Source organism: Bactrocera dorsalis, unplaced genomic scaffold (genome assembly GCF_023373825.1).
Source record: "Bactrocera dorsalis isolate Fly_Bdor unplaced genomic scaffold, ASM2337382v1 BdCtg200, whole genome shotgun sequence".
NCBI classification, from domain to species: Eukaryota; Metazoa; Arthropoda; class Insecta; order Diptera; family Tephritidae; genus Bactrocera; species Bactrocera dorsalis.
Window position 1 is genome coordinate 18206 of NW_026038251.1, and position 21947 is coordinate 40152.

The 21947-nt window shown below is 35.9% G+C and overlaps 1 protein-coding gene across 1 annotated transcript; it reads right to left on the reverse strand.

The window, feature by feature from the left end:
• Window positions 1–270: 270 nt before the first annotated feature.
• On the reverse strand, window positions 271–20347 carry LOC105226723 (lysosome membrane protein 2). The gene is made up of 8 exons (XM_011205734.4): window positions 19633–20347; window positions 2735–2826; window positions 2067–2576; window positions 1844–2001; window positions 1492–1778; window positions 1312–1430; window positions 695–820; window positions 271–636 (listed from the first exon to the last, which is right to left on the reverse strand). The coding sequence occupies exons 1-8, from the start codon at window positions 19664–19666 to the stop codon at window positions 280–282; spliced, it is 1683 nt and encodes a 560-aa protein (XP_011204036.2). The 5' UTR covers window positions 19667–20347; the 3' UTR covers window positions 271–279.
• Between the last annotated feature and the right edge of the window lie 1600 nt (window positions 20348–21947).

The window sequence follows — 21947 nt, forward strand, 5'->3', positions numbered from 1 at the left end:
CGAGACTTTTTCGAAATTGTATTATTTGTTCGAGTAAACTAACTAAGCGAAACTTAGGTCTAATTAATTGTTAAATAATTTATAGAAATATCGTAGAATACAAAATTGTCGCTTATTTTAATTAATGGTAAAATATAAATAGATTAACTGTATACTGTTAATTAGTTAGTCCCTGCTATAAATGGAATGCAAAATTTACCAAATAAAAAGGTATAATTTTACGCTTAAATTTTAATATCACAGTTGGGAGTTTTCTGAAGGCCTTCACTGACTTCTGCCTTACGCCATCACACTTCGGTGCAGCGGCAGCAGCGTCACATCATAATCAGGCCTCTTTGGATTCACCGCTTTGGACTGTTTCGGCAGATTCTTCATTTCTACTATCGTCGGTTGCTTTAACAACGGCAAGAAGCCCACATTTGCCTTGAGACCGGCTTCTGCATTCTTTGCTTGCTCCATGGTTGAATTGATGGTTTTCCAAGCTGTTGGCGCCCAGAAGCAATACAACAAAGCACTGCTCACCAAATACACTCCAATCGCAATGAGCGTTATAACCAGCCCTAACTGTAAGCATGGACAGACACGAAAAAGTAGAGTGAGCAACATTTTAACGCCGGGTGTGAGATCTTCAACGCCCTGGAAAAGAATTTGAAGTTAAAGGTCTGTTACTTTTTACAAGCTTGATAAAACTTACCATCTCAATCCAAAATATGGGCAATGCCATATTCTTAAACTGTGATACACCACGATTATATTTGACATTTCCCATCAGCAAGTTTATTTGAAAGCGGGAACGCACTCTCATGGGTATGCCCAGTTGCTGCAAAATATATAATAAACTTCTTTATGATATGTCTGACAAGCTTATGTTAAGCGTGTTATTATAATTTACTTTTAAAGCTTATAATTAATTAATTTTTCACTCGGAAATATCTATTCAACTTGTATAGAAGTTATAGGTATGTAATGATGCTTGAGATCTAGATAGCAAGAATCTACTAAAAAGGCGGCTAAGCGTTACCTTCTTCAGGATACTTCCAACATTTTAACTGTATGTGACTTGCAATAACTCTCTAATAGCTTAGAAACTAGATTGTAACTACACTTTAGCAAAATTTGAGTTCTTTACTAAGATTAATTACATATTTTAGTTTGGGGTGCGTCTATAAAACATTATCGTCTGACAACGAAGACTAAAAATTATATAGTATCTTTGAACTACCGGTGAAAGTAAGCTCCAAAAACATTTATCTATCCTGATAATAATCTACTATTTTTAAATGTATTATTAGGTAAATAGTTCAAACTCACCGGTTGTATGATTATATCTGTACCGTGTCTATCCTTATCTGGACTCAGTCCTTCTATGTTTTCCAGCAGACTCGGTTCACCGTTGAAAAAGTGTGGAAATGAAACAGCCAAGGGAATATCTATTTTACAAATAATTCTGATTAATTACAGACTCACCATATTTATTAAGCGGTTTCTTACTGTAGTAACAAGGCGAAATATTGCCAAGTCCCTTCTTTAAGCAACGTTTGTTCTTGCAATAGCAGGATGTCTCTGAGTCCCCGAGATCGCTATCAAAGGCATTTTCCTTCAATTTGAATTTATAGCCCTTAAATCCATTAACGGTTTCAGGGTGTGAGTACTGTATAGGCAGACTGCGGCAGAAAGCTTTGCGATACACGCGAAATGTTTCGCCTTTGTGGATGTTGCGCGGGAAAAGCGTGCCGTCATAGGTACCACGTAGTGTATTGCAAGGTGTGTTGCTCGTGCTGAAAACAGAAAAGCAAATCGTAAACTTCTAAGCAATATTTATTGTGAAAAAAGAAAATCTTACTTGCGTTCCTCATTATAGTCCCAGTTTTTGAAACCTGTCTTGCCATTCCAATTGTCGATGGAGAAATCACGATCTGTCTCTTCCACTACACCATCATCGTTTGCGTGCAGCTTTTTCGGCAATTTCATTGTGACCACATTGTGACCTTCATCGAACATCTACAAAAGGTTTCATAAATTAATATGGCGATCGCACTAGAAAAAGGCAACAAGCAGCCACTCACCCGCTCCATCAAGCCAAAGCGTTGGAAGTTTATAACACTCGGCACAATCTTTGATGCCAAATTCACTATTGGATCCTCATAACCCCAGAGATAATCATGAACACTTAGCTGCAGCATCGGCTTAGAATTGAACTTCTTCGTCAAAGCATTCACCGCCATCATAGCGAATATAGAGTAAGCCGATGCCGCAGACATCACACCCAAGTAGGGTATATTCGGCGCCATTATCTTATCGACCGTCGGATCACCGACAGAACGTTCACGTATAAAGCGCACTGTACGTTGTGGCGTGTAAGTGACGGTTTTGTTGTCGTTAAATAAGACATTTTGGTTCTCCAACACCTCCTGATACACATACGGTCCCACCTCCACCAGCTTCAACTTGCTGTCCTGTCCGCTCATGAACGCTTCCACATTGGTGACATTGAACATGTACACACTGATGAACACTTCAAGCGGTGGCTTCAGCCATAAATTATACAGCAGCGTGCCGGTTTTCAGGGTCAATTGCTGCAAATAATAATATTCCGCAAATTTGTTAATTGCTTATAAGATCTTGTAAGGGGAAATAAAGGTAAAGAATGCTTGCCACTAATTGAGCTGTTATTGTGGTAGCTTTTGTATATTTTTATCTTTATTATTATTTTTATTATGTACTCTTCACTTACATTATCAATTAGCAGCTGCAGTGGATCAATCGCGATCATCAGAACCGCCACAATTATCAGCGCAATGCCAACACTCGATAATTTGAGTATCCCTGAAATAAAGTAGAGAGGCAAAATTTTATTATTTTCTTGAGCTTAAAGTTTTAAATTAAAAAGTAAGCGTGACTTTAGAGTGACTTCATGGGTACTTAGTTTACTCATTGAGTTTTAACAAGACTATTTATTTAATTACAATTTTATTACGAAAATTCGCGTTCTCTAAGGAATTGTCAACATAATCGATTCATCTTGAGAGTCAGCATTCATTATTGGATAATATTCAACCGAGTAGACAACGTCCAGCAAGCAGTGAAGAAAAATTATCGGCGTAGCACCGTTCGGTCTGACGTATTCGACGTCTTGACGCAATTTACGTCGAGATCTTAAATTGAAAGCGTACAAAATACAGCTTGTGCAAGAATTGTAGCCGCTCGACCTTCCCAAGAGAAATCGTTTCGCGCTCTGGGCGCTTGAAAAGTTCCAAATTTCCAAATTTTGCTCAGCTTATTTCTGTCAGAATTGGTTTGTAAACAAATAAAATTGCCCCATTTGGAACGAAGAGCAACCTGACGAGATTCAAGAGATGCTATTTCATCCGGAAAAAAATAACGATTTGGTGTGGTTTTCGGGCCGGGGGATTCGTCGGTCCATATTTTTTCAAAAATGATGCCGCTGAGAAAGTCAATGATGACCGTCCATGATAACCGACGACTTGATGCCTGAAATTGTTGCTCGTGATCTCAGACATGTTTGGTTTCAACAAGACGAGGCCACGTCTCACACATCACATCAATTAATGGATTTATCGAGAGAACACTTCATTGAGCAGATAATCAAAATCGTATGATATCACACCGTTTGTTTTCTAAGTTCTAAGTAAAAAATTATTTCACCACTTTTCGAAGTAAGACTCCAAAATCGAAATACGGTAATTGCTTTATTAGCATTAAAAATTTTATTTTTTTCGAAGATTACATTTTGACTACTCAATTTCCTGTTTTTTTTAATAATTAAAATTAACCCTGGTTATGTTATTTTCTTAGTCGTGGGCGATCTAACTAATATTTTTATCTCTCTTCCTGCCTTCCTTGAACGCTGGAATGTAAAATATTTGACATACGTAACACCTGTGACAGTGACCATGACAATGAAATTCACCACAAAAGATTGGACTGCATAGCTATTGCACTAATGGGTCCAAAGATCAAACAAAACTGGTTTGCTATTTAGGTGTAAAAAAAATTATGTAGCCACACTAATTTATACAAAAATTAAAAATATTCACAAATTAAACAAAAAAATCAACCCAAGAAATTTAAATATAAATCGCCATTGATACGAAATGAACTAAGGATAAAATAATAAAAACAATACAAACATCGTCTATTGATGCGAGACAATCGCTAAACGTCACCTGTAACAATGGCAAATAAAGTAAATAAATTAGACTGCAACAACAACAGCAGTAATGCGACAAGCAGCACGGGTAAGCAAGCCGGAGCATTGAACCGAGCGACTACTCGCATTGTACCCGCACATTATTTGCCTATATGCATACAGAAAGGTATGTGTGATGTGTGTATGAATGGAAATACGCACTGGTTGCTATGTACATATGCATATGTGTATGTGTGTGCAAACGGCAAACCGATGTCAGCAACACCGATCGAGGGTACATGATAGCGCCAACAATGGCCGTAACAATGGCTATTAGAGCATTGGCAACGGCAGCAACAACAGCAAAAACGCATTAAACATCGAACAAGCAACAATCATTGCTGCCGCTGGCTTTCCGATTGTCAGACAATCGACAGCAACGCCGCCGCCAGCATCACAGTTTGTCTCGCAAATCCATTACGGCGAATGCAAGTAGCGGATTAATGAAATTGAATAACAACCTCGCTGCAACAAGCACAACCAAAGCAACAACAATTAGCGCTCGTAATTAGCGAAAAATTAGCAAGATATACAATGATTAATTGGCAACCGTTGTTGCTGTTGTTGAGCACTATTTTCTAAATATCTTTTAAGTATTTTGCTATGTGACACCTTCGAAGCAAGACATTTTTCATATAAAAGTTGTGTGGGTGAATTTCTTTTGCGGAGAGCTTGAACAGAAAAACTTATTAATGTGTGTGAAATTTCAAAACGATATCAAAAATTGAGGTACTAGTTTAGGAAAAAAAATAGTTATATCAACTCAGCTTCTCACACTGATCATACATACTACAGTGGGCAAAAACTAGTAAGACTTTTTAATTTATTCGCTACGTCTAGGATGATTAACACGTCAATAAAATAAAGGAATTGGTGCTTGAGAATAGACGAGTCACAGACAGAGATCTTACTGGCACCATTGAAACATCGGGAGGACCCGTGAAAATTATTTTGAAAGATCATTTGAGCTTATGAAAAGTGGAAGCACGATTGGTTCCAAAATTTTTCGAAAAACAGTTAACGTTAACTGTAAAGCAACGCTTTCCGACTACCAGGATATCTTTATACATATTATTACTGGCGATGAGTCTTGGATCTATGCTTTCGACCCCAAAACCGATGATCATTCGGCGGAATATCATGGCAAACGTGAACCGAAGCCGAAATCGCCACTTCAAAACAGGTCAAAATCAAAGCTATGTTCAAAGTTTTCCTCGATTATCGAGGTGTGGTGCACTCCGAATTCCTTCCGATCAACCAAACTGTCAACAACGCGAAGTAATTCGTAAAAAGAAGCTCACATTTAGAGGTGCAGCTCGATGCTTCATCTGCCATAATTGGAAATTTCATGACGTTATTATTATCAGATATTTAAAACTACTTCAGTTATAAAGACATAATTGACTTAACTGAATTTAGATAATGCGCAATTATTAATTGTTTGAAAATGTTTATTGAAAAGCGCTGAACGTTAAAATTATGCAAGATTAATATGTTTACTCAAAGTAATATTCTTAATATGAATGAAGGCACCAAAACATCATTTGAGCAACACTAAAATTACAGCTAATTTTTCAAAGTCTGTCGATAACCTTCAGCAGCCAATCAAGAATCTGCCAAACGGTTAAAGAACTTTATAATTGTTTACAACGTTTAAAGCTTAGAGAGGCTAAAGGGTTTCAACACATTTCTAGTTAATAAACATTGCTGCTTCGTGCTAAAAACAATCAAAGTAATGTACAAATTGTACAAATGTAAATATGTATGTATGTATATGACATGTATGTATATGTGCGAAAGCATAAATAAACGTGATCGGTTTCAGCTTGGTTTATTTGCACCTTCGCGGGTTGATTGGCTTGCGGCAGAAAGTTCCTTGAACATGACACCGTGCTGTATCGTAAAGTTATTCCTCAATATTTGGATTTAACTATTCACTTGTCGGCTAAGTCGGAAAATAAATAAATAAAGTAAACACACGACAGATAGTTCAGCACATTGTTGTAAGTATTTTATTTTAATTTTTGTTTTGTTTTTGCAACTTCAAAGCAACTGTCGACAAAGCGGTCATTGTGGCCAGCAAATAGGTAAGCGAGCTTCTTGCTCATATCAGTGGCGGGAACAATGGTGTTTAAGTTTCAGGTGTATTTAATATAAAGAAACGGCCGTGAAATATTCCCTGAATTGGTCAATGAAAAACGCCAATAAATATCAAAACTTCATATGTGTGCTCCAAATTAGAGCAGTTCAGCTGCTTAAATGGTGTAATGCAATGCATCCGTGCGCCAGTTAAAACCTACTGTGGCGCGTAATAAAATTGTAGCATTTGTATAATCAATATTGAGTCATAGAGTAATATTTACTAATGTCTTTATATTTATTGAGTTCTAAGTCTAAATATATATCTTAATATATAAAAATACGGGTCTATATTATTTGTTTGAATATTTTTTTATTTGAACGTTTTTTCTGAAAAATATATAAATTAGATTTATTCAAAGCATTGCCTATCTGAAGTTATAACATTTTCCCACCTTTCTCACAGCTTGCGAATTCCATTATAAACGAACTGCCCCGACTTGACAGTCCGGAATTAATTAACCCAACATTTGATACCTTAAATAAAGAAGTGCAAATGGTAGTCAGAAGGTGCAAGGTCTGGACTATAAGGCGGATGAGCCAAAACTTTCTAACCGCTCTCATAGTATAACATCCCCTTCTGATCCTACCAACTACAGGCCTTTTAGTCAGGGATATTTGACTTTGCTATTGATTTGACTCGTTGGCCAAGTTTCACATCTTTTTGTGACCTAGGCTAGAAACCATTTTTGGAACTTTCGTTCTGAAGAGGGCTGAAGCATGTTCCCAAAGACGTCAATCAAAATACGATGTATTTAGGCTGAGGTTTTCTTCATATGAAAGCTGTAACACATAATTATCATTAACAGTGTTGCACTTACTAAGCACGACACTGTAAACAGCCCAGTACATAAATGTATACATATGTATGTCGACATATTGCGAACATGACTGACTAAATTTGTAAAGCATTTTAAAGCTAAGAAAATTATGCGTGCACATATAAATGTTTGCTCTTGCTCCGTAACTGCTGTCTGTCTGTATCTATCTGGCTACATATATACATTGATATACACACATATACATATATATGTATGTTGTAAGAGTAATTTTACGATGCGGATGCGACTGAGCTGCAATAAAGGCGCATTCAAAGATTTTTGACAATGAACTGCTTTTCGACAATGAAACACTTGATTGTTGATTGTGGCTATGTGACAAGCAAAGGCCAGCAATGCACGCCCAAAATAAATATTTATGCACACAAATTGGTTTTCATGTTAACTTGTGCAGCGGCCGTAAAACAGCAAATTGAAACAATGAGAAGGGTTAAGACAATATTCGAATGCAATGAAAATCATGAATGAGTCAAAAGTTCATGCTGTAGAATGCAGTAGACTAAACAAAGCATCAGCTTAGCCCTTCAAATCTAATTGACCTTATGAATGTCCAGTGGGTTTTCGCACCCTGTAGTTAACCCTCAAAATGTTAGTGATTTTTGTTTTTGTACAAAAATTCGTTATTGCACTTCGGCTAAGGTTATTTCTCATCTCTTGAAAGTAATGCTAAAAAATCTAACCTTTTTCCTCGATTCCTTACCATTGCAAAATATACTTGTACATACCAAAAAGTGGAGAAGAAACCTGAATTTTTCGATTTTATCTCCAAATCTTCATGAACCCTTCTACTTCTTTCAAAAAGTTCACTTACTGTAAATTCGTTTCCACTTTCACTCTCATTTGTCACACAGTGAAGTTTGTGATCAAGATGGCTCTGAACCACATTTTACTTTTTCTTCTTCTCAATTGCAGCATGACTCATTCCAACTCCGACAAGAAGAACTTACGACACAAAGTGGTTTTGAAACTCGCGATAAAGTTATCAATAAATAATCCCTTACATGCTCTAAATACGCTTCCGTGTACAACAAAATTAATTAAGTTAAAAGTTGAAAAGAATTATAGTAAACAGTGATTACCGAACAAGTTCTGTAGAAACCAAACTGGGATAACCCAAATGCTTACGCAATCTGTATGCAAAACTTTCCATTTAAAAAAAGTGATAACCCATGCGAGAATTTTTATTGCGACAACTTCTTTAGTCGAGAGGCAAAATGTGTAATTCCAGATAAGTACATATGTATGTACTTTTGTGAAGAGCACCCTTTATGCCTTGCCTTTTAATCGTTTCTTGGCATTTTCGCTTCAATGAAGTTCAAGTTCATAGCAAATTGCGAGGCCTTTTTTGCCTTCGCATGTGAACTCGGTGTTGTTGTGCGCGCTGTGATTACCTGTGCTGTCGTAGCCATGCATGCAGCATCCGCTTGAATGGCTTCGTTTCGTTTTGATAAAGGTGAGCGCAGCATTATAATGTAATCGAAGTATCAGCGGCGAAGAGCGGTGCATTCGCAACCGGAAAAGATCACGTTTTTGATAAATCGAAGTATTCAATTAAGTGCATCGCAAGAAATTAAAGCAAAGGAAGTTAAGGCACTGTTTAAAGGTTGACCCAGCGCTGCTGCTGCATAACAAAGGAATGCAAGAACAGTGAGTTGTAGTGACAACAACAACCATGAAATTACGCATAGACCAGAATTATGTAATCTCCAGCATATGCCCGTATTTAGGCAACCGCTCAAGGAAAATGCCCCGCCCATATTTGCCATATTTGTGCAATTCGCAGTGGAGTCAAAGGCAAGTCAAATTTTTCACGTTTACGTTTTCATTAAATATAATTATTTGTGTGCATATATTTTGGGTAAATTTATGCGAAAAAACAAAATAAAAATTCTTATTACTTATAACCAACTTGACCCACTTGCTGTCTTTCGGTGTTGTTTTTGCTTATGGCTAAAGTAAGCAGATGAATTCGTCGCTTGCATGTGGCTGCTGACTAGCTGGCGAAGTTAAAGTCACTGAGGCTTTGATCTTGGCAGTGACAGTGAGTGTCAAGCTGCGGTTTCCGACAGCCGGCGAACGCGAAAAATGAAACTTTAGCGTGTACATATTATATGTATGTATTTATGTGCGAAATAAATATGAGACAAATTTTAGTAGAGGTTAAAATATTCAAATTTCCGTTTTCGTTTTCGTTTTTTCCCTTCCTTTTTTTGTTAACTTTATTTATGCGCTTTTAGTTATTAAATTGTTGTTATTTGCAAATTGGTCTTTGATTTTATTTTTATAGATGCGATTTCTGCCACCTTCAGCTGTCACTTCCGCAAAAGACGCATTCCAACTGAAGAGTTACTGCGCTGGTGCCACGCGGCTGCGCGAGGAATGCAGAACTTGCATTTGGTAAAAAATGCAAAAGAATGAAATAAAATCGACGAAAACAAAATTAAATTTTATTCAAACACGTGCGTCACAATGCATCTCAGCTTAAGCTAGCAAATTAAACAACCGAATTAATTAATAAAAACCAAATCTGGTTTGCTGAAGTCGCATCCTACAGTAACTCAAATAATTGCTCATACTTTTTCGTCGTTAAGTTTTTTGTATTTGTCATGAAACTAAATTACCTAATTACTTCATTACAATTGATTAAGTATGCATCACTGTAAATGGATATCAGGTCTCCGAAAGGCTATAAAGCTGAAACAAAAAAAGCAGATCTACTACTACCTTAATGGCTGCAACCTCGGCTTGGAATCACTGCAGTAGTCAGGAAGTCTTAAACTGGAGTTAATAGAGAGCTCCTGACAGTAAACCCCCCACCAACCTTCCCCTTAAGCTTTGACCCATCCGTAAAGCTCTACTGATTCTCTCCTCCAGCGGTTTCTTCCCATCCATAGCTCTCTCGTCGATATACGGGCAGAGAAGTAGCCGCCAGAATTCGGTTTGGCGACTCCATGATCTAAATAGGTGATCCGGAATGAAGTCAAAGTGTATGGTGAAATCCAGATACGCGTTTCTTTAAGAATCCAGGTTCTCTGAGTCTAATAGCCACTTTCGCGACCATAAACCTTCCGGCGATGTCTACGGGTATTATGTTCAAAAAGGCGTTAAGACTCAAGACTTGAACAGAAGTGGGTCGTAAAAGAATCGTAATTTATAGTTAAGACGGTTTGAATAGCACCAAATATTATCCCTTATAAAAATAATATAATATTTTAAATATAATATTTAATGATTTTAAATATTTTTTTATAATTCTTTATTTGGGTCATTGTTATGTAAATGTTAAATGAAATTTACCGACAGAAGTCGCAGGCGATTATCATAACCAAAACTAGTATAGAATTGTTAATGTTTATTATTCAAAATTAATTTAAATACGCTTTGATATTCTTACTAATTAATATAAACTAGTTGTAACATTTATTTTTAGTATTCTTCACAGTTCAAGGCTGGCGAACTTTAAAAACTATAACAGGCCTTTCTCATATTATTCAACATTTATAGGGATGCCAGATATTGAAAACAATATCTTCTCAAAGAAGAGTTATGAGTAGTAAGAGATATTTTATAGAGTATCCTTAAGTTTTCATTTATTTGTTGGCACAATAAATACTTCAAAGCGACACAACGACGATTAATTAATATTAAAAACATAATATGTAATCTTCTTTAGGATGGCGTCACGTGTAGAAGTCCACGCAAGTGAGGAAAGTTTCTCTGATTGCCATTCACTTGGGAGTGGGCCGAAACGATAGGACTTTTAGAACCGTGGTTCTTTATATACATATATTTTTAGGAGAGTTACTTATAAGTAAAAGTTCTCACAATAGGAGAGTAATGATAAAATCTTAGGTATTCAATTAATACTATTACTTATAAAAAAATCAAAATATGTTCTTTCAAACTTTATCACATAAATTTTCTTGTTTTTAAGTCAAGGTTTTCTATTCTCAGTCAGTATTATAGACTTCTCATGCCATGCACTCGCTTAATTCAAATGTTCGATCTCCAAACTAAAAACGACACACTTTTTTTAATTGAGAATAATAACGAACAGAGTTCACCGAAATTCCAACCTCCGTCGAAGTTTCAAATGTCAGTTATTAACTAGTTTGCAAATAATTGCTCAAACTCAAACTCAAATTCGAACTCGACGAAAGACCAAATTAAGTATCTCGTGAATTTGACTTCATTTATAGACAAAATCCGGAAAAGTTTCATGCAAGTATTGCACAAATACCTGTAATTACTAATGCAGACTGACAAAATTGCAGTCTATTTCTGTAATCGTGAACGGACAATGCACGAACGTGTGTGTCTGTGAGCGCATGTGGCAACTGTGGCAATCACTCGAAAAAGTTGTTTATGCGCCGTGATCGCTGTGACAGTAATCATACCACAATCTAATGCTTAAGCGACACTTAGCGCTACATTCGAACCACACTAACAACGCTATATTCTAAAGTTAAACGCTCATATTATACGCACAAAGTTTCAAGAAAACACGTTCACAAAGCGGCAGCTACAACAGGTGATCTTCACCAAAGCTTTCAATGTATGCAGCTCTCTCACTCTCTCTTGCTGGCATTTTGGGTTCTCCGCAGTGGGTTATTGTCGCTTAGTTTGGGCCTGTTGCCACGTGCGGTTTGTTTACATTGAAGTCGATAGATGCTCGCTATCAACGGCGCAGGCGCACGCTTTGTTGTAAGAGCAGCCACATATTCACAGTTTGATACAGAGTTAATTGCTGATGAAGTATGTTGCTGTATTGCGTTAGTACGACAAACCGGTAAACATATGTTATAAATGTTGGACAGAAACCGTTTTGGGACAGTAACCAATTTGTATTTAATTATAATTTTTTTTCTTTTGTTTTGAGAACGCTTTTGTTATCAACATGTGTATGTTTGTAAAACGTTGTGTGACATACAATATGTTCATTTGGTCACGTCCGTTTAATGAAATAGTGAATTCCGTAACAATGTAAAGCGTGTTTTCTGTAAATTGCATAATTTATATCTTGTTGTTAACCCTGTAACCGGCGAGCCTGCCTTTAGACTGTGTATAATTAATATGTTACTATGCAACTCTTATATTTCAAATCTCTGTTCTAACGGTAAATATCAGCAGATAACAACACTCTTATTGAAACAAATTACAGTAAGCATTCGTCATTTGATTGGAAATCGTTGAAGTGCTAAAGTAAATTTTTTTGACAAAGTGTGTAAAATAATTATTTGTGTAACAAGTGAAATTTTTTTAAATAGTATAAAATTGTTAAAATTTATGATTTGCGTGAACAAAAATTTTCTTAGGTAAATATGTATTTATATATTCTTTTATGTTTTGTGCTTTATCGTTAAGTTTTTAGCAAAACTTTGTTTGTAGCCGGTGAAAATTGAACACCGTCTAAAGGCGGATCTGCCGGTTAAAAGCAAATTGTGCATACAAGTGGCTCTAGTCCATTTTCTTTATCATTTCATATTTCTTTAAACATTTTTGGGTTTTAAACATTCTGGGAAACAATTAGCAGTTTGAAAATGTTTTCACAAAGAAAAAAATTTTCATTTCTCAAAATTAACTGATGGGAAATTGAAGAACTCAAGTCTGAATTGGTGGATGGCACAGATTCAGAAGACGATTTCGCCGACGATAATGATGATTTGGAAGACCCAGACTTTCAATTACCAAACGTAGACTTTGCTACATTTCAAGAAGAATGGGATAGTGCAGATAACAATGATTTTGAAAATATCTTTAGAAATTCACAAAACCATCCGGCAGAAGTGCATAACAATGTGGAACAGCCTGACGAGTCTTTACCATCAAAACCTGGGAAAACAAAAACAAAACGGGCAAGATCCCCCCTACCAGAAACTGAAGCTGGTGAAAGTCCAGTAGTATCCAACGCGGGGGGGTTTAGCGGAAATATAAGAGATATTTCCCTCCAAAATCCAGAGTTTCAGAAAATTTTATGGAAAAAAAAATTTCTTGAACTTGAAAAGAATGATGTAGTTTTTCAAGGAAACAAGGAATTGCCGCAACAATTCAAAGAATTAACCACACCATTCCGTTGCTTTAATTATTTTTTTAACGATGACTTGCAAAATGAAATTGTGTATCAGAGCAATTTGTATGCAAAACAGCAAGATGTTTCTACAAACTTTACTTTGACATCGTGTGATTTAAAAAAATATATCGGAATTTTAATTTATATGTCTGTGTACCGATATCCCAGTGTCGAGAGTTACTGGTCGAAACATTCTTTCGAGCCAGTTAGAAACGCAATGACTTCCAAACAGTTTTTTTTAATCCGAAAATATCTTCATTTCAATGATACCAAAAAAAATGAAAAAACCACAGAAGCAGGATTTGATGAATTGTATAAAATTCGTTCCACTTATTGATAGACTCAATATGCGATTTGATTCTGTGCCAAAAACAGCTCGGTTGTGCATTGATGAACAAATGTGTTCAACAAAAATGTTGACAAAATTTCGACAATATATGCCCGCAAAAGCCCCATAAATATGGCATTAAACTTTTTGTTCTTTGTGACTCGAATGGCTTTTCGTACAGATTTGAAGTATACAAAGGAGCTGGCGATAATAAAGTAATACCTAGTACTCCTGATTTAGGATCAACAGCCAATGTAGTCATAAGGTTGTCAAATACAATTCCAGATTTCAAAAATCATATATTGTACTTTGATAATTTTTATACCTCTCTGCCACTTCTTGTTTATTTACGAAGCAGAGGAATTTACGCATTAGGAACCGTCCGATCAAACAGAATACCAACTGCAAGCTGACAAGGGAAGTGGAATTAAAAGATAAAGAACGTGGATACTCAGAGGAGTTTGTTGGCCGTGCCTTTGGAGTAGACATATCTTGTGTTCAATGGAAGGATACAAAATATGTACGACTGGTATCCACGTATGCTGGAATTAAGCCATTTAAAAACACTAAACAACAATTCACAACCCTTAAAAATATGCCGTTATGATCGGAAAAATAATCATACGTCGATGTAGACTGTCCTAATATAATTAAAGAATATAACCGCCATATGGGTGGTGTTGATTTGATGGACAGTTTACTTGGTCGCTATCACATCAGAGTTAAGACCAAAAAATGGACTTTGCGTTTATTTTATCATTTAATTGATATGTCGATAGTAAATTCATACCTCCTTTTTCAGCGTATTCATGGAATTAACTGTAAAGATATTTATCATAAAAAATTACCAATTTTCGTATTGAAGTGGCTGATGTACTTTGTCGTTATGAGGAGACTAACGCCAAAAGAGCCGTCGGTAGACCTCAGAGCCAAAGTCCACAAATACAAAAATTTAAGAAATCCTATGATCCACCAGCTGACATTCGTTTTGATGGAGTTGGACATATGCCTGACGTTTTGAGCTGCAGTGGCAAAAAAGTATGCAAACTTCCGGGATGTAAGTCCGAAACACAAATGTATTGTACTAAGTGTAAATTAAATCTGTGCCTCTCACACAATAACAAATGTTTTCAAATTTATCATCAAACAATAAAAAGAACTGAAAAAAGTTTCAATTAAAATCATCCACTAATAAAGTTTTTTATTACGTTACCAGGCAGGTCCGCCTTTTGGCGGTCAACATAATTTCTCACCTGGAAGGTAAGCTTAGATTTTTTTTTACCTTTTAACATTGACATAAGTTTTATTTAGCCAAAAACTATGAAAAGAAAATTTTTTTTTATCGAAAAAAATTGGCCGGTTAGAGGGTTAAACTGTAGTCTGTAATTTTAAACCTGACAGACCTTGAACGGATTTATTAATTTTTACCAAAGCACATTTACATAGTTGCTGAGTGACTGAAGTTCTGTATAAGGCTACCTAGTAAGGCTACCTTCTCGCCGCAGACAAACTGGCAACATGTTTTTCCCACAAGAACTTCCCAAAGAAGCTTGGCATATTCAAATAGAGAATACAAGTAGTTAATCAATTTGTTGTTTTCGTGATGCTCCTTATTAATCATTTTTTCCATTGAAAGCTAATATATTTTTCACATTTACATTTGATGGTAATTTCGAAGCAATTACCGACCGTCGAAAGTGCGTAATTCTTGATTTTAATCAACAGATCTTAATGAAATATTTTCTAATCTATCTATCTATCTAATTTTCTAATCAATAGGATCTCAAATTCCACAAAACAAGTTAAGATACTATGCAAAATTTAAAACCTATTCAAAATACAACAAAAGAGGTGAGAAAAAAGAATCGCATAAAATATTTAAATGTGTAATGGTTAAAACAAGCTCCTTTCATTCTTCGCTAATTGCTAATGTAAATAGCTTTCACGCTTCAAACTCATAAAAAATACACATCTTGAGATAACTGAGCTCGAATAGTGGCTTTAACAAATATCTGTCGCGCTGTCTTCTCTTGGATAAATAATCTTACCCAGTGAGTAATAGAAACAACGAGTAAAGTATTTACCAAAAAAAGATAAAACATTAACTGTCATTGCTCCGATGTTATAATACCATTCATAAATACAAAAATTGACTTGCAATAACTTGATTTCGATCGATTAGTTTGTAAGGCAGCTTTATGCTATATGTATGTAGTGACTCAATCTGAACAGTTTCTTCGCTTAAACAATAATCCAAGCCGAATTTCTTGAAGATATCTCGGAAAAAGAAAAAGTTTTCTTTGCACGATCAGTTGAGTTTAGTTTGTATTGCAGCTACATATATGGTATAATGACCCGATATCGGCCTTTCTGAAGATTTATATATGTATATACATTGTATAGGGTCTCTGACGTTTCCACTTAGGTTTTACAAACTACGTGGTAAACTTATTATAGTACCCTGTCAGGGGTCCCCACGGTATGCCACACTGGAGGAGGTATCGATAGGGAGGAAACAGAGTCTGTCAAAATTCACCTATTCAGGGTATAGCAAACAGAAGCGAGCACAAATTGAGAGCATACGAAACAGAGCGACCTGCTTCTATATATAAACGGGTTTCCGGGAACGTTCGTTTGAGTTTGCTGAATAGCCAGAAGTCACACGGAGCGAATACGGTGATTGCGGCACGATATTGGTTAGCAATTTGCGGAAAAACTCACGAGGGATCCATGCAGTATGTGACGGTGCATTATCGTGGTACAAAAGTCAATAGTTGTCAGCCCGTATTTCCGGACTCTTTTTAAGAATAGTTTCGCGGAAATGACGCATAACACTCAAAAAGTAGTCTTTGTTGACAGTTTGACCAGAGGGAAGGAATTCGGAGTGCACCACACCGCGATGATCGAAGAAAACTGTCAACTTAAAATTGATTTTGGTCTGTTTTTTTCGGCTTCGCTCACCTTTGTCACGGCCGATTGTCGTCTATTTTCGGGTCGTAAGTATAGATCCAAGACTCATCCTCAGTAATAATACGTATGTTTCTTGGCATCCTAACAGCAATGATCGAAAAGCATTGTTTCACTAACGGGATTAACGGGACACTGCTTTTCAGACAAATTGAGTGATTTTGGGAGCAATCGTGCTTCCACTGATCCTTCCGATATTTCAGCGATGTAAGATCATTCCAACATTCTGCATTTCGGCACCAAAAATTTGATTTGACACACAAAATTTAATGGATCTTCTTGGTTGAATAATTTTATCCACAGAAATATCGCCAAATGCACTTTATGTATTTCAGAAAGCCAAGCGTATACTAAACATTAATGATTATTTTGATGTAAGACTTGGCACAGATATCACTGATAGTTATAACAACTTGGAAAAGAAATTTTTCGATAAATGGGTTTTCACGCGAAACTTATATTAAAAAGTCTTACTAATTTTTGCCCACAGTAGTACATGTGTGAATAAGTAAAGGTTGAGGCATTCGCTTTAACTTTGTACATTTCATAGTTTTGAATTCTTAAAAAAATGTTATATTAGATGATTACTTTCCAAGTGTTGATATGATGTAATTATTAAAAATTCTATAACTTTTAATTACTTCGTAACCTTCTGAGAATAACTTGTCAATTTACACATTATTATTTCTGGCAGCTAGCAGCTAGTATGACTTCAGAAACAAATCTATTGTTTTGAAACAGATACCATAATACGATTATACCATAATTGAATCTACAATATTAAAACAAAATGATCACCAATTGGATCTAATAATTTGATCGTCACTGTACATTTGAACTGAAATTTCAAGCGCTAAAAATATTTATGCATATTTAATTTAAAGCAAATTATAAATAAATTTACGATTCAAAAAACTTCGTTAGATAACAGTTCAAAGCTTCTAGCTGATGAAGGAATGTGGCCAAAAGCAGTCTTTATCAAGAGCACACGAGTTTTTCTCCTAAAACCCCATAATGGCACTGATTTTAGTATACAAATTCCCACAATCGTTAAAACAGTGCCTTTTTTATTGTATTCGCAAGCAATTTATGCAAAAAAATCTTCGAGCATAAAATAAATGTAAATAAAAAATTAAATTAATGCTGAGCAGAAGCAAGCATACATACATACATACATGTGCGAATATGATGCGCGTTTGAGAAACATTTTTTATATTTCATTAACGCTGACAAGTTTTGTGCGAAACACGCTTATGAAAATCAAGTCGGGCGATTAAATAAAAAGTTAAATAACAGCAATTTAAATAAGGATATCACTTCTGAACGTCAAAAAAAAAATACTTTAGTTTTTAATTGCAATATTCAAATAAAAATAGCGAAGACTTGCTGACTCCGTTGCTTTCATCGACAAGTTGGTATCTTTATCTACGATCTACGCATATGTTCCTTTAAATGTGAATATACCCATGCGAATTTCACATTAAGCCCTAATTTATGCTAGTATGCTAATACGCGTGAAATTATTTACACAAATGGAACGGGGGTTTTTCAAGCACCAAGCATAAGAGCAAAAGTTTTGCTTAACAATTTTTTTTATTAAACATTTTTTTTCAAATACTAAATTTGTGCGTTTGGCATTTAGGTACTCGTATGACTACCACTCATACGTCTGGCGGGACCAAATAAGAACTACATATTCTCAAGTGCTCACCGCGGCCGAAAACAGTGATTACCTAATATCTAAGATAATTAGATTAACAAAAGGTAATGCCATATACCTAATGAAATACATATACATGAGCTATGAAGTTCTATAGCATATCAATAAAGTTTATTTCGCGAAATTATGAATATCCAAGGAAATTCCCTCACAAAAGCTAGATCATCGTAAATTTACACAAAATAATATCAAATTGGCATGATTATTGTTGAACAAACATCTGTTCATCACTCTCCCTGCACCATTTTCCTCGCATGTAACGAAGAAGAACAGCACTTTTATCAGCGTCTGCGCATGCGCCCCCACTTTGCTTTGCTACAATCAGCTAATTTGCATAATATTTGGCGCTCAGACGTATTAACTGCCATTTGACTCGCGAACGTGATAAATTTGCAAATCATTTCAATTTGTTTTTGGTGTTATTCAATTGCCATAAAATCGCTTATAATCTACTTTTTTTGTTATTGTTTCGTTGATCTGCTTTAGCACGCAGCCATTTGCTCTATTTACTCTAAGTGCTGCTTCTTCTTGCCCTCCACTTTATTCTCCACCTGCCTCAGTTGGACTCTAGCTTCTGCCTATTGATCTGCTCAGTTTCAGTTTCATTGGTTTTCAATAACCTTTGGGGTTTTTTCGATAATTTTTTCGCACAACATCGTTGTTGTTTTTATAATTCGTAAGTGCTCGTGTTGATTCATCATATTTTTGCTAGTTTTGTGTGCTTTTCACTTAGATACCGAAAATATCATGCAATTTTTTAACTTTTTCTCTCGTTATTCGCGCTTTATGCTCGTTTTGATAGCGTGGTTAACCTAGCGCCTGCCTAGCGGCCCTCTAGCATTGTTTGTAAACAATCGAGCACAGACAAATGCTCACTACTGTATCGACATGCACACACGCAGGCACATTTATGCATAGTTGTAGTGGAGCTGAGCTTATTGCTTTGTTATCAAATCAGGTTTTTTATCTTCTACGGTCAAATTTCGGTTGGTGTGCTCCATGACCTTGGCTTGAATGTGTTGACATATCTCACACTTGTATGTATATATGTTTGTGGTATTTGTCATTATTTAAAATTTAACCTGCGTACTATTTGAGAGCAAACTAAGTTGTGTATTTTATTTGAAATAACGGTACAGCATTTATATTTCTTGTAAGACCAGCTGCAATCTACACTAACAAATATGGTTTATTTTTAAATTTATTAAAAAAAAAAATATTTAATAATGGAAACTAAGAATACAATTTTTTTTTAGATAAAAATTAAAGCTAAAAACTAATAAATTGAATTTGAAAAGCTTCAGTTTCAAAATAGCATGCTACTTATTTCGAGACTCTGTGTTACAATGCTGTACTTACGGCCACTTCTGGATCCTGCTGCAAAAAGCTTCATCTTTTTTATTGTATTATCTAACTAATTTATAAAAATCAGCTGAAAAACCCAGATGTGTCACTTTGTTTCCGTGTTCCGTAGATTTACTGCTGAATTAATGCTTATACGCCTTGGTATTTTTTCTTGTTTTTCTATGAATAATTAAATTTATCTAGTTTCATAGAGTTGTCGCAATTTTTTCTTTTTGTTTAAAATTAATTATGAATTGATAGTACGAGTTCCATAATGTCACGACTGCTTCATAAAAATAAACGACTATGCTATAGGCACTTCCTCACTGTTAGCTTCTTATCTAATTTATCGAAATAAATAATCACCGCAATCAACCGCACCTCAAATGAATAACGGCTTCATGAACCACCGAAATATTTTTGACACTTCTCATTAAACAAAAAACTATTTAAGTTCTTCACAAACCAAATGTTAATGTACACGCCTATTTTTCGCTCTATACCGGAAGTGCTTGTAGTTAATTTTTATATATATTTAATGTTGACATTAACAGTTCTCATATATTTGAAAAATTTCCATTTGTTCACATATAGGTGTTGGCGTTCACTGCACTTGTTCTTTTTCTTCTACTCTTCGTTTTCTCATTCGTTAGATTTGCGCACGCGCCCAGCACTTCTTAGCTTATCAAAATCTTGCGGCTAAATGCGAATCTCATAGTTGCAACTTGACCCTTTATATCGACTCTAGCCGAATGCCAAAAATAAAAGATCGCCAGCAACACGTTTCAGATTCGACGACGCCGACTTCCACATACGATTGCTTTCGAAGTCGCAAAGCCAACAGCAACATAACTAGAAGTAGAAGCCAAACCGCCACCGCAGCAGCCAGCCGCCGAAAATCACAAAAACAAAACGCAAGTCGCATATACATATGTAGTTATAGCTGAAGGAGCGCTCGGTATCAGTAGACTAAGCGCGAGCGTGAAAAAAAGCTAAAAATTAATGCCTTAATTCAGCATCAGTGTTGAAACGCCTAAACTAAGCAAATCAAAGAAAAAGCAAAAACACCAAAAAATACGAATTTCAAACATACTTTTAAACGTTGCAGTCACTCCAACCGGTCCAGTTGACTGCTCAATTTTCGGCTTTCTTGTGCATTTTCCGACGGTCAGCTTGAGCTCGCATGCAGTCTAGTCCCCTGTTGCTCAAAGCTGCATCCAATCTTTCGATTTGTTGACATTAATTTTCCGATTTTGATCAACTATAATTTTGGTTTTTTTGTTGTTGAATTTTGTTAACACTCGCATATTTGCTTGCTTGCCTCTTTCTGCACGCTCAAACTGTTTTTCGATGCTCTTAATGCAAGAGAGGTTTTAGTTTCGGTCATTTGCTCACTTAAGACGATGCTAAATTTGCTGAATGTTGGCAATAATGCTTTTTGGATTGTATAGTCTTTATTGATTTATCAAAATAAAGATAAAGCTTTTGTTATCTCTTCGAGTATGGATCTTAAAGCATGGCATCATTTGCTGCGATATGCTTTGAAAACAAAACAACAGAAAAAACCGAAGCTATAATATCATTCGAGTGTATAAAAAGATCTGTAACTTGACTTTGCGCGTACAGTATGTATGACAGATGTATGCTATAGTGATCCGATCTGAACAGTATAGACAGTTACCGAACCGTTGCCTTGTATAATAATCTACGCCAAATTTCATGCAGATATCTTGTCAAATGAAAAGGTTTTCCTTACAAGAACGTAATTCTGATTGGTCAGTTTATACGGAATCACTACAGCTTAAGATTCCGACAAATAAGCAGTGTCTTTGGCAAAAAAGAACGTCTACAAAATTTTAGATCGGTATCTCAAAAACCGCGGGATTAGTTCGCGCATATACAGAGGGATACAAGGGTAGACGGACAGGCGAACATACCTAAATCAACTCAGCTCGTCATACAGATAGTATATAAATATATTTTATAGAGTTTCATTCTTGCTGTGCGTTATAAACTGTGCTTCCCTGCTCCACAGAGAATTATGTTTTGCTGGATGCCATTAGGCCCGTTTGGGAGGCGCTGTGTAAGGAAATACACTGTCATGTAAAACCAATAGTTAGAGAGATATTTTTTCGATAGAAGAGACCGCAGAATCGAAATACTAACTTGCCACTGGCTGGTGGCAACACATGCCCGCAGAATGTGGTTGACAGATCGGGAAGACTGCAGGAAATATCTAGAGCAGGGCAACAAGAAAGCAATGGAGCATCTCTTTTGCATTTGTCCCGCATTGGCAAGACTACGCTGTAAGCATCTGAAGTCCCCACAGA